General features: G+C 38.7%; 1 protein-coding gene across 3 annotated transcripts in view; it reads right to left on the bottom strand.

The window, feature by feature from the left end:
• The window catches only part of crfb16 (cytokine receptor family member B16), a 40,440-nt gene that overhangs the window by 19,721 nt on the left and 5,601 nt on the right, over nt 1-15,118 (bottom strand). For 2 of the 3 annotated variants that reach the window (XM_084327439.1, XM_084327440.1), the window contains exon 2: nt 9,190-9,316. The exons of the other annotated variant lie outside the window; for it this stretch is intronic. In XM_084327439.1, coding sequence (XP_084183565.1) covers nt 9,190-9,316 — 127 coding nt within the window. The remainder of the gene's footprint in view (nt 1-9,189; nt 9,317-15,118) is intronic. 3 annotated transcript variants of the gene reach the window in all.

The following is a 15,118-nucleotide window of genomic DNA, read 5'->3' as shown; positions in this document are numbered from 1 at the left end:
GCATAGTTAAGACTGGTGAGTACTGCATGGCAATAATGTCGATTATGTTGTATGTTGTATGTTGTATGTATGCTTTCGATTGCAAACGCCAGTGGAGTAGTGCCGTGTTCGTTTTTACATGGTAGAGAATATTATATTAACCGTTATGCATGCCTGCTAGTTGAAGCTAATTTAGCTAGTAGCGTTAGCAGTTAGCTATAATGTTTCTTGATTTTGGTGTTTAGTGATATCCACCTGTTGCATATAAGAATATAAGAGGCCAGGTATCAACGTTAGCTCCCGGAACGATAGCCAGTTAGTTAGCACCAGCCAGGTATCAACGTTAGCTCCCGGAACGATAGCCAGTTAGCCAGCACCAGCCAGGTATCAACGTTAGCTCCCGGCTAACTGGCTATCGTTCCGGGAGCTAACGTTGATACCTGGCTGGTGCTAACTAACTGGCTATCGTTCCGGGAGCTAACATTGATACCTGGCTGGTACCGACCCCTTTTTGACATTATTATCATATATTAATATTTTTATGAGTGATGCCATAAATTAACGTTTTTAAAATCAAACGTTTTCAAGTATTATTATCACTACTATGTCACAAATACATGTAGAATGTAAAACGTTAGGTTGGCAATAGTTTAGCAATAGGTTAAAAGTGAGTTTATATCATTTTAAGTTTTTTTTTCAACTCGCGTTTTTGACCCGGAAGCGGAAATGAAAATGTTGAACGATCAGAATTGGAATCTTTTTGCGGCCAGTTTCAAGAGGACCTCGCTAGCTATCTGCCAGTGTTGAAATTTCACCAAACTACACTTCCTGTGGTCCGCTATGGTCGTTCAAAGTTCGGCGTTCTGAATGAAACATATCAATAATTGTTATGATTCGCGATAATAAGCTACAAAAGGTAACGTTTTTGACAAATATTGAAACGCAGTCAGTTTCTCCACACTATTGTAATCATGTAGGAATAATTAGATCTGAAATTAGTTACAAAATGATTACACTGTGGGAGAAATAAAAAAGTACAGTCGATTACATTAAATATCAGTATATGTTATTATGCACGCTTGGTGATACTATATCCAAATTGAACTCGGCCATTTGAAAGATACTATATGTATATATATATAAATGTGCGAATTGGCTATAATAAGGTAATGTATAAGCATATATTCTATATTCTATAATAATATTTCAAATTGCATTGGTCCGGATGGGAGAATTCAGTACTGTATATACAAAACCTTCAATTTGATCATATTCCCTTTATTAATTTCCTTAGATCTTTTGTACACATGATCTCAAGAGGGTACTGAATGAGCTCAGTGGCAGTCTTTTAAGTTTGGTCATTATTATCATGGTTTTATTCACTGTCAAAGATGAAAAGAAAAATCATAATTCATATTTTCCTTTGTTTCATCAGAATTTAAGCAAGCCTAGTAATAGACACAATATTTCTGACACTGAGAATACATTCATTGAGGTCCATAGATGTTCCTAGATACCAAGAATATGCAAATAGCCCTTGTAGAAGTGGAGCAATATTCCATTTACCTAGGTATACATTTTTACTGATTTTCACCTGGGGTGGAACAGGTTAAGCTTAGGCACTCTTTCGAAGTTGGTTAAGGTTAGAGTTTGTCTTAGAGCATGGCGATAGAACGCCAGGTAGTTTGCAGGCTGTTTGGCGTGCCACTGGTCCTGCTAATGTTGAATGAATGAATGAAAACTTTATTTAACAGATTGCAGAAGGGGTACAATACAGTATGGCTCAATACACACAATTGTTAAGGGGATGCAGACCAGAGAAAGACGTTTTTGTCTCGTTTACATCAGGGTCCCCCATTTTCAATTCATAGTGACATTTATGACATACACATGATGACATTTATGGCATAGGGAGGGACATACATGACATACAGATAGTATATAGTTAGACGTTTGGTTATATGCATGGTATTTTCTAATGAACAATATAACAATAATATAATAATGAACTCTCTTGATATTGATCAAAATGTAGAATTATGCAAGTGTTTCACCCTGCACATTGCAATGCAGCACATTAATCAGGACCCTCCCCCCTTTTTTCTTTCTTTTTCCAGAATCACGTACCAGTTTCAAGAAGCCGCACGTTGCAGCAATTGAAGCAAAGACCTGTTCTAGCCAAGTAAATACCACAATTTATGTACCATTACATTGACTATATAGTTAGACGTTTGGTTATATGCATGGTATTTTCTAATGAACAATATAACAATAATATAATAATGGACTCTCTTGATATTGATCAAAATGTAGAATTATGCAAGCGTTTCACCCTGCACATTGCAATGCAACACATTAATCAGGACCCTCCCCCCTTTTTTCTTTCTTTTTCCAGAATCACGTACCAGTTTCAAGAAGCCGCGCGTTGCAGCAATTGAAGCAAAGACCTGTTCTAGCCAAGTAAATAGCACAATTTATGTACCATTACATTGACTATATAGTTAGACGTTTGGTTATATGCATGGTATTTTCTAATGAACAATATAACAATAATATAATAATGGACTCTCTTGATATTGATCAAAATGTAGAATTATGCAAGTGTTTCACCCTGCACATTGCAATGCAGCACATTAATCAGGACCCTCCCCCCTTTTTTCTTTCTTTTTCCAGAATCACGTACCAGTTTCAAGAAGCCGCACGTTGCAGCAATTGAAGCAAAGACCTGTTCTAGCCAAGTAAATACCACAATTTATGTACCATTACATTGACTATATAGTTAGACGTTTGGTTATATGCATGGTATTTTCTAATGAACAATATAACAATAATATAATAATGGACTCTCTTGATATTGATCAAAATGTAGAATTATGCAAGTGTTTCACCCTGCACATTGCAATGCAGCACATTAATCAGGACCCTCCCCCCTTTTTTCTTTCTTTTTCCAGAATCACGTACCAGTTTCAAGAAGCCGCACGTTGCAGCAATTGAAGCAAAGACCTGTTCTAGCCAAGTAAATACCACAATTTATGTACCATTACATTGACTATATAGTTAGACGTTTGGTTATATGCATGGTATTTTCTAATGAACAATATAACAATAATATAATAATGGACTCTCTTGATATTGATCAAAATGTAGAATTATGCAAGCGTTTCACCCTGCACATTGCAATGCAACACATTAATCAGGACCCTCCCCCCTTTTTTCTTTCTTTTTCCAGAATCACGTACCAGTTTCAAGAAGCCGCGCGTTGCAGCAATTGAAGCAAAGACCTGTTCTAGCCAAGTAAATAGCACAATTTATGTACCATTACATTGACTATATAGTTAGACGTTTGGTTATATGCATGGTATTTTCTAATGAACAATATAACAATAATATAATAATGGACTCTCTTGATATTGATCAAAATGTAGAATTATGCAAGTGTTTCACCCTGCACATTGCAATGCAGCACATTAATCAGGACCCTCCCCCCTTTTTTCTTTCTTTTTCCAGAATCACGTACCAGTTTCAAGAAGCCGCACGTTGCAGCAATTGAAGCAAAGACCTGTTCTAGCCAAGTAAATACCACAATTTATGTACCATTACATTGACTATATAGTTAGACGTTTGGTTATATGTATGGTATTTTCTAATGAACAATATAACAATAATATAATAATGGACTCTCTTGATATTGATCAAAATGTAGAATTATGCAAGCGTTTCACCCTGCACATTGCAATGCAACACATTAATCAGGACCCTCCCCCCTTTTTTCTTTCTTTTTCCAGAATCACGTACCAGTTTCAAGAAGCCGCGCGTTGCAGCAATTGAAGCAAAGACCTGTTCTAGCCAAGTAAATAGCACAATTTATGTACCATTACATTGACTATATAGTTAGACGTTTGGTTATATGCATGGTATTTTCTAATGAACAATATAACAATAATATAATAATGGACTCTCTTGATATTGATCAAAATGTAGAATTATGCAAGTGTTTCACCCTGCACATTGCAATGCAGCACATTAATCAGGACCCTCCCCCCTTTTTTCTTTCTTTTTCCAGAATCACGTACCAGTTTCAAGAAGCCGCACGTTGCAGCAATTGAAGCAAAGACCTGTTCTAGCCAAGTAAATACCACAATTTATGTACCATTACATTGACTATATAGTTAGACGTTTGGTTATATGCATGGTATTTTCTAATGAACAATATAACAATAATATAATAATGGACTCTCTTGATATTGATCAAAATGTAGAATTATGCAAGCGTTTCACCCTGCACATTGCAATGCAGCACATTAATCAGGACCCTCCCCCCTTTTTTCTTTCTTTTTCCAGAATCACGTACCAGTTTCAAGAAGCCGCACGTTGCAGCAATTGAAGCAAAGACCTGTTCTAGCCAAGTAAATACCACAATTTATGTACCATTACATTGACTACAGCACCTCATCACTATGTCATCTTATTCTCGGGCTAAAAGACGTAGAGTCAACAAATTACTGAGAGAGACAGAGCAGGCTATCCTCACTGATTATAAGTTAATTGTTGCTGCTAATTCAAGGACAAACCATCACTCTTTAGAGAACTACAACACCCCATCTGGTGTTTCACAGCGTAGACAGATGGCCGGCGATGACGGGCAGCTTATGAAAGGCAAGTCTATTGGACATGGTGTAATTCCTCGTGTGATTTGCTGCTTATTTTTATTTCTCACTTAATGATTTTAACTCTTCTTCTGAAGACCTTACCATCCAGAAGAAGAATTCAATGCTGGCTGAATTACTTGTCGTGGTGAAGGATCTATCGAGAGATGTGCAGTTCATCAAGACCGAGTTGGCTGAGGGCAACATATCTGGTGGGACCAGGGGACACGGGGTGGCCACTACAACCACTATGCTCCCCTTCCAGCTGCCAATCGCCAATGAGGCAGAATCATTACTGATGGAGCAATCAGTCCGTCAAAAGATGGTAATTTATTGAACTGCATTCATGTATCAAATGTAGATCGTTTCAGTGTGGTCTTGTTCAGGGGAAAAATGTGTTTAGCACTTTCTAGTTCAAAACGTGTTAGAGCTTGTATATCTGCTATTTATGAAACGTTTTGAAATTGTTCAAATATACCGTTTACATATGGACAGGAGGGTTAATGTGGTTAAACCTAATGACTGGCATGGGCTGGAATATCAGTGCATGCATAAAGTGTGTGTATAAACAAGTTGGTTGCTCTGTGTTCATAAAATAAACGTTATGCTGTTTCTAACGCAGGGCCTTCATTTTCTTCTCTCTGATTTAGATTTCTCGCCTGGCTTTGGTAGGAGGCACCAATTCAGAGAACCTGATCAGACTGATGTTGAAAACTGCTATGACCAACGCCCTGGCCAGTGGGTTCAACTGGGCTGGAAAGAAAGACAAGCGTTGTTCAGAAAGCAAGAAGCCATTCAATCACACCACACTACAAGCCTGCATGTTTGGTGAGCTTCCTCCCCTGCAAACTACTTCATAGGTTAAGTTTAGGTAGTGAGGTGGTGATGCTGGTGATGCTGGTGATTCAGAATATAATTATGCTGTTGCAAAAACTTAAAAAAAAAGTGTTATGTTGGAATAAAGTGATGAAAGTGCAACCTATAAGAAATGGACAACGTAATTGAGCTTTAGAGGTGCATGGATACACATTGTATTGCCTAGATGGTGTCAGGCTAGGCGATTGCTTAATTCTCTTTCCTGTCCAGTCTAACTGGATGCTGACTGTAGCTTGTTACTGTAGACCTACAGAGTGAGTAATTGAGTGATTAAAAAAAATCGCACTTGTGTGAAGTGAGGGGTGCTCTTATCATCGTACATCATCTCACCCACCTCTCTTCCTCACTTTTTTATTTTTGTGTCTATCAGCTGCTGCTCGACAGTTTGACCCCAAGCTGACCGACCAGGACTACAGCGAAACTGTCAAGAAGTGGCTTCGTTATGCGCCAGACCGGGAGGGAGGCATCTCAAGGAACCGAAGTGACCCAAACTTAAGTCAAGCGAACCAGAGTCAAACTTAGGGTACCCCAGCACAGCACAGCACACACTGTTTCCCTGGTTCATACAGTACAAGGAATTACCCTCATGGACACATGTTCTTCCATGGACGGCATCTACTTGAATGACTTATGCTGCTTCAGCCTGTTCTTGGAACCGAAGTGACCCAAACTTAATTGTCAAGCGAACCAGAGTCAAACTTGGGGTACCCCAGCACACTGTTTCCCTGGTTCATACAGTACAAGGAATTACCCTCATGGAAACTGTTCTTCCATGGACGGCATCTACTTGAATGACTTATGCTGCTTCAGCCTGTTCTTGCAGTGTTTATTTTTTTTATTTTTTATTTTAACCTTTATTTACCCAGGGTAGGTTCGCTGAGCACGGATGCTCTTTTTCAGCTACGCCCTGCTTCACATTCACAGAGTTCCATTCACACCTGGGAGCTGCCCAGGCCTAACAAAATTAATAGTTGGTTTCAGGTTGCCGACCGACCCTGCCGATTTAGGTGCGACCCAATATATTTTATGAGTTTTTAGAAAAAATTATATATTTTTTTCTTTTTTTCTTTTTTCTTTTTTTAATAAAGTTTCATAGAAATCTTAGTCAAACATTTAGTATTATGGATATTAAACATGCTGGCAGAGTACATGCATCCATGTTGTTGTGAACATTTTAATTAAATAAAGAAATTCCCTATCCATAGTCGCCGTGGGAAAGAATAAAATAAAAAAATAAAATAAAATAAATTCCCTACCTACCCATGGCCAAACTGACAACCAACCTGAAACCAACTATTAATTTTGTTAGGCCCCAGTACAACCACAGTCTGACACTGTTGGCCACTGAGCAACTCCACTGGAGCAGTTGGGGGTTTAGTGCCTTGCTCAAGGGCACTTCAGCGGTTGGTGTTAAGGGTATGGGAGAGAGTTATATGGGAGAGAGTTATAGAAACATTAGGGGTGTAACGGTACACAAAATCCACGGTTCGGTATGTACCTCGGTTTTGAAGACACGGTTCGGTATTATTTTCGGTACAGTGGGGGGGGGGGGGGGGATCCAAAAAAAATAGCTTTTCATTTATCTATTTATTTAACTGTATTAAACAATATAAAACGAATTGGCCATAATTGACTGAGCAAACTAATGCTTACTGCTGTAACCTACTAATAACACTTAAGTAAATCTGAAGATTATTATATAGCAGATGCCTTGGAGGATAAGTCGTGGACAACTGTAGATCATCTAAGCTCCACTGTGTTTAAATTCAAATCCTATGCCATTGTTATTTAACCCTTGTGTCTGAAAACTAAAGTATTATACTCTTATTAGGGGACTAAATTGAAAAACTCCATAAAAAGATTATGTTGAAATAATTTCCCACTTTCTTTTCCATAAATATTTTATTCAACTTCAGCCCTGATCATAACCATTTTTTATATTATTTTTGTAATGAAATACTCCCACTTTTCTGAAAAGAGTTGTTAAATATGACAAAAAAAAGAATATGTGGTGGTTATGATCGGGCTGAAGTGGAATAAACAATTTATGAAGAGTAAAAAAAAAAATACAAGATAATTAAAAGATTATGCCACATATTATGTTGGCTCATCACTGCAAAGTTATCAAACAAATACGAATCTGATCAGACACAAGGGTTAAGTTGTTGTTCCCTTTCTAATTTCCTCAAACATCTAGTCTAGTTAATGTGATCAATATTATTTGACAATTGATGCTTTTTGTTGGACATTTCAGTCAGTAGTGAGCTCATACTTTGAGCTCATAAATTTATAGTTAAAATGATTGAGACAACGCAATCTTGTCTTCGTTGTGCATGAATGCGTGTGCTCACCACACACAATATGTGTGTCACTATTCTGGCAGTGGCTATATATGTATTGTTAATGAAAGCCTGTTATAAGGTCTGTTATTTTTTTTTTGTAAAAAGTCACTGGAAGTTATGATACCCTAGAAAAAAATAAATGTTCATATTAAAGCCATGTTGTCATTTTTGTTTACACATTTTTGGAAATATGGTCATATAAGAATTTTATTATTATTTATTTAACAATAGTGTGTTTAACAGCAGGAAAAAAACATGTAATGTTATGATGTATACATATCAGCAGCAATATTTTAATGTAAAATGTACATTAATCAGTATTGATTCCTTAACTTTACAAGTTACAAGTAGATGTACAAGTTACAAATGTACAAGTAGAGTACCATTTAGATTATGGTTGAATAAACATTGATGTCTAACATTGATTCAATATAAAATCAACTAAAATGTGCATGTAGATTACCATTTAGATTATGGTTGAATAAACATTGATGTCTAACATTGATTCAATATAAAATCAACTAAAATGTGCATGTAGATTACCATTTAGATGATGATTGAATCAACATTGATATAGTATCAGCTATGGTTGACACCTAACGTTGATTCAACGTGTAAGTCATAGACAACGATCTGTATAATTTAGATGTCAGGCTTCAACATAGATTAAATATTTCTGCCTAACCCTATTTCAACGTTGATTCACCCTTTTTTTGCTACCTGGGTACCTGGCATCATGGAAACCTGTTCCCCAAGCAGGAATCGAACCCTGGACCTTCTTGCTGTGAGGCGACAGTGTTAACCACTACACCACCGTGCCGCTGTTCATTGGTAGAGTCCTTTTTCAGCACAATGCATGCTGCTCCCCATGCTACAGTGGCTCCAGATAGTTAGCCACAGACTGTACAAGCTGACTGAATGTCACTGAAATCTACTTTGTCAGCTTGTAATTACAGGAGCTTGATCCCATTGACTTTGCATTGGTCTGTGGCTAACTAGCCAGAGTGAGTATGAGGAACAGCATGGATTGTGCTGAGAAATGAGTCCACTGATCAACAACATTATTGGTAAGAAATAAGGCTAGGGTTCCAAAAATCGGAACTATCCCTTTAACCATTTCCAATAGTTGACCATAATCGTGGAATTATATCATTTCATTCTTTCTCACTGTAAGCAAGAGTAGTGCTTATTCCCAATCATTACTTGTGCAATTCTCTTTAAAGATAATTATTAAAAGAAGAGTTACCCCAGAACTAGCTCTCAGTAATGTGTCAGAAAACCTCTCCAATACTAATTTAATTGAAGACATAATATGCTAGTACTATTGCTGGACCAGTGTAACTTACCCCTGAAACTGAACAGAGTAGTAGACTGTAGTTCCACAGAGAGACTTTAGAGGGAACCATTTCAGCCTGTGTGTCATGTTTATTGACTCAATGGAAACTCCACGGGGTGACTGCAACAACCAAGCATCTACAGTATATGGACAAACACACAAGTATTGTAAATAAACTGTGACGTTAATTCTCAGTAGGCTGGTGTTTCCTCAGAATGCCTTCAGAGCCTACAAGAATAGACTGCCATAAATAGGTGACCACAATAATATAATTACAGTACGCCCTTCATATAATATAACTATGAATGAATGAATGAATGAATGAATGAATGAATGAATGAATGAATGAATGAATGAATGAATGAATGAATGGATGAATGAATGAATGAATGAATGAATGAATGAAAACTTTATTTAACAGATTGCAGAATGGGTACAATACAGTACGGCTCAATACACAATTGTTAAGGGGATGCAGACCAGAGAAAGACGTTTGTCTTGTTTAAATCAGGGTCCCCCATTTTCAATTCATAGTGACATGTATGACATACATACACAACATACATGACATCATGCCATTTATGGCATAGGGACATACATGACATACAGGTAGTACTGTTACATTTGTGACATATACAATATGCAAATATACAGTACTGTTACCCAGAGATCCTAACAGAAAATATATACATATGATGGGGAGGAGACTGTACATTAGGAGGGGGTGGGTCATTGTATCATAGTTCTATTTCATATTGGATGACACTGTTGCCCAGCCCTGCAGTTGAAATGTGTGTCATGTGTGATTCATGCATTCCTGTGTGTGCAAAAGTGGAAGAACAGGACATAGCCTTGATTAGGGTAGTCTCGCACGCACAGCCAGACCTCCACACTATACTAGCAATCTGGCTGAACCAAATTTCATTGTGGGGGAGAAATGTTTCTTTGTCAAAGTTTTCGGTCATGATTGTAGCTTGCTAGCTCAAAGACTTGTTGTTCTTGATTCTAGTGATGAAAAAAACAACAACAAAAAACAGCAAGCGGAACAGGAAGTTAATTAAGTTACTTAATAAAGTAAGTGAAATAGTCTGGAAAGGGAAACTAATTTATCATTATTTGATCAAAACTCACCATTCTGTCAATGCTTGGCCATGTTGGGGGTTGTGAAAAGGCATTCCTCTTTTTAGGGTTAGTCACAAATCAAAATCGAACTGACATAATGTATAGCATGTTATCACTGTTATCACAGGAATGCACAAGCACACATGAACACACACACACACACACACACACACACACACACACACACACACACACACACACACACACACACACTGAACTCTCTCACACACAAACGCACCACAGGTCACTTTAAACACATAAGAAAAGGACACTCTAAAGGAAGGAGAAAAAAGGTCACTTTAAGGAAAGAACTTGTTGTGGTTCTTGTATAGAATAGTTAGTATAGCAAGTATAGCATAGGACATAGAGTGAAACTGCATATTGTATAGTAGTGTAATAGGACCCAGTGTCTTTAATTCGTAGCTTAACACTTTGGATGCCACCAACGCTATAAGTCGTTAGTTCATGCCACCAGTTGAGTGCCCGCCAACGACATATATCGTTTGTTTGCCGTATTTTTTTATTTGACTTCATATTTCATCAATCGAGCCTCGGGTTAGTGCTGCAGAGTCTCTCTGAGCTCAATTGGGAAGATACCGCCCCCTATCGTCTCTCCCTGTGGTACTGCACCCCATTAGTTTAGATTGATGCAGGGGGAGTGGTCAGTTTCCTCATTTTATTTTTCCCTCAAGGCATCTGAAGGATCGATAGTGCTCACCGGCCCGGAAAACGTGTGGATTATGTATTTACAGGACTCAACACTGTAATCAATAAGCGTGATCGATATTTGGAATGGCGATCAGGAATTGGAATAATCTTTTTGGATAACATCTGATCTCAGGTAAGGAATCTATTTTACCAGTCTTAGAATAATCAGACCTGTTTTCACGGAGATATACGCTTTTTCCCTATGCGTGTGTGTGTGTGTGCGCGGTGATCGCTGATGAGGAAATGAGAGAATATATTTTTCAGCCCGCCTCTATAGCGTGCATAAGTACACATATACTATCGATAATCTAGCGTTTATTTGAAAACGATTCATAAATGAAAAATGACAACGTTTTTGTGTATTCTAGAATATTCCAGTAAATGCCTTTTATCACGGAATCTTTATATTTTCCTTGAAAACGAGGGCTTTTCAAAATGCTATAAAACGAAAATGAACCGATAAAAAAAAAATCCGTTTTGACAATGTTGACTGCAAACAAGTCATTGATAAACGACAGGCAGATTAGACACATAGCCATAATTTAAGAGAGAGAATATGCGTTCACAACGCTATCATTGAAGTCGGTGGTGGCATTTAACAGGGTTTTACCAATTACTAATTAGCTTTGCCTCTAGCAGCTACTATGCAGGTCCACAAGATGGCTACTTTTAAAAAACCCGAGAATAAACACTGAACTAGGAAGAACAGCTTTTTCAAGCTTTGCACCTTGGGCATGGAATGGGCTACAGGACCATATCCACTTAGATACCCTGGTCTCCCTCTGCGAATTTAAATCTGTATTACATAACTTCCTACAAGAAGAATGTCGCTGCTTTCTCTAGTTGGGTCCCAACTGCAAAACTGCAAAATTACTGTATTACCCTGTATTTTACTGTCGTACACTTTTACTATTATGTAGACTATTCTGTTTTGTGTTTTTATGTTTACATGTGATGTATTGTATATTGTATACATGCACTTTTATTATGTTCTTGTGTGATGTACCGCACATTTTATTCCTGTCTGATATTTGCAAATGCTATTGCTGTCATCTTGGCCAGGTCTCCCTTGCAAAAGAGATCTTGTATCTCAATGGGACTTCCTGGTTAAATAAAGGTTAAAAACAAAACAAAAATTCACCAGTGGTAATCAAAGTGTTAACATTGTATTGCCTTTTATCTCAGGACTTTTACCATGTCTATTTTATTATCTTCTACTCTCTTTGATTTACTATTGTATTCTTGCACAATCAAATTGGGCATGGCCAGTGCCACCCGCATTTCAAGTTCAAGTTTCAAGTTTGTTTATTATTTGTCAGAACAAAATACAGAATACTTTATAATGAAATGCTTGTTTCTGTATGAGCCTCTGAGAGTGTGCTACATACAGTAAAAAGAAAGTAAAGAAAAATTAAGAAGTAAGTAAAAAGTAGGTAAAGTCAATAGACATATACAATACAGAGTAAAATGAGTAACAGTGAGGTAGAATGCAGAGGTACAAAACTTGGGGTAGGGGGCAAATGAGGTATGAATGTAGTGCAAATCTCTTTAATAATAGATCAATATAAAGTGTGTTAAAGTGTCTAAAGTGAATAAAGTGAGTTGTAAGGTGAGTGTTTGTTTAAAGTGAGTGTGTACATGTGGATGTGTGTGCAGTGTGTGTAGATGATGGGTTGTTAGTTAGTGTCATTGTCATTGAGCATTTCACTGTATGCCTTGTGTATGTAATGTATGTGACAAATAAACCTCTTGAATCAATCTTGAATCTTCAGTAGCAGACTAGCACACAGCCACTGTGTAGAGTTACTACTGTCCAGCATACTGTAGCCCACAGCCCACTGTGTAGAGTTATAATAATGATAAAAAAAATATATATATATTTTTTTAAAGCTTGCTTTAATCCCAGTAACGTTAGCGAGCTAGCTAAATTATACATAAAGCGGTTTTCATATAAATCAATCTTCACTACGACTTTAAAACGGTGGCGCGGTACAGTCTACTGAGATGCAGAAAAGAGCTACCAAATCCATTCCGAGACAACGGAGCACAGTGCGTAACGAGTCTCAGTCTCTCTCTCTCCTTCAAGTAGCCAAACGTTACACTATAAAAACGAACTGAATAGTTGACTTACAGTAATGATATTCTAAAATCATTAAGTCTGCTTAATGGGCGCTCACGCACGCACACACACACACACACACACACACACACACACACACACACACAAGCACATATAAGCCATTCTCCCTTTCTGTGTGTGTGTGCACCCATCCCAATTCTGGTCTTCGGAAAGACCAAATGAGGTCAGAGGAGTTTACTGAGGATGGCCAGATAATGTTGATATTTAAACTTAAAAAATTATTATACAGAGAGAAGCTTCAGCAAGTACAAAACGCTGCTGACCGACAAAAGAGAATCCCTCTCTGAGGAAAACACAAAGGCCTAACCATCATGTATCACAATGGTGATGTCAGCCAGAGATGATGAACCTTAAACTCATTCCCCACCAACAACGAGTTTACTGTGTAGTTACTACTGTCTAGCATACTGTAGCCCACAGTCACTGTGTGTAGAGTTACCACTGTAGCCCACAGCCCACTGTGTAGTTACCACTGTCCAGCATACTGTAGCCCATAGAGTTACCACTGTAGCCCACAGCCACTGTGTAGAGTTACCACTGTAGCCCACAGCCACTGTGTAGAGTTACCACTGTAGCCCACAGCCACTGTGTAGAGTTACCACTGTAGCCCACAGCCCACTGTGTAGAGTTACCACTGTAGCCCACAGCCCACTGTGTAGAGTTACCACTGTAGCCCACAGCCCACTGTGTAGAGTTACCACTGTAGCCCACAGCCCACTGTGTAGAGTTACCACTGTAGCCCACAGCCCACTGTGTAGAGTTACCACTGTAGCCCACAGCCCACTGTGTAGAGTTACCACTGTAGCCCACAGCCCACTGTGTAGAGTTACCACTGTAGCCCACAGCCCACTGTGTAGAGTTACCACTGTAGCCCACAGCCCACTGTGTAGAGTTACCACTGTAGCCCACAGCCCACTGTGTAGAGTTACCACTGTAGCCCACAGCCACTGTGTAGAGTTACCACTGTAGCCCACAGCCCACTGTGTAGAGTTACCACTGTAGCCCACAGCCCACTGTGTAGAGTTACCACTGTAGCCCACAGCCACTGTGTAGAGTTACCACTGTAGCCCACAGCCACTGTGTAGAGTTACCACTGTAGCCCACAGCCACTGTGTAGAGTTACCACTGTAGCCCACAGCCCACTGTGTAGAGTTACGACTGTCCAGCATACTGTAGCCCACAGCCACTGTGTAGAGTTACCACTGTAGCCCACAGCCACTGTGTAGAGTTACCACTGTAGCCCACAGCCCACTGTGTAGAGTTACCACTGTAGCCCACAGCCCACTGTGTAGAGTTACCACTGTAGCCCACAGCCCACTGTGTAGAGTTACCACTGTAGCCCACAGCCACTGTGTAGAGTTACCACTGTAGCCCACAGCCACTGTGTAGAGTTACCACTGTAGCCCACAGCCCACTGCATATGGTATATTTCAACCTTTGGCCTTCCAGGTTAGTGCACGCCTGTTACCAGGTTTAGTTGGTATATACAGTATATAAAAGGTAATTTGCAATAAGTAGAGATTCTAATTCTAGGACAATTTATTGAACCCAGGATTTAAAAGTAGCTTTCAGCTCTATTCCGTACACAAGAAAGAAAAAAACTGTTTTGAAAAAACGATTGTGGTTTTGAAGTTCATCTGCATGCCTCTAAGTCAAGTCAAGAGTTTTATTTGTCATGGCATACAAGTATACAATGAAATGCGGGTGGTCTTGCCCGCAACGATGTGCAATACAGTAGTAACAACATATAATAGAATCCAATAAAACAACATTGTGCAATAAACAAGTAACATAGTAGGGCATATCGGTATTTGTACATAAGTTATTTACAGAGCATGGAGGACATGCTAGGTCCTTTGGTAGTGCAATACACTGTTACTGTTACTATACTATTTTTAAAGTGACCTTTCCTTAGTGGCCATAATAGGCGCCTGGCCTTAAGAGCACGCGGAGCAGCTGCTCTCCCACT

Source organism: Notolepis coatsorum (genome assembly GCF_963971535.1).
Source record: "Notolepis coatsorum genome assembly, chromosome: 13".
NCBI classification, from domain to species: domain Eukaryota; kingdom Metazoa; phylum Chordata; class Actinopteri; order Aulopiformes; family Paralepididae; genus Notolepis; species Notolepis coatsorum.
This window is presented reverse-complemented; position numbering and strand designations above follow the sequence as displayed.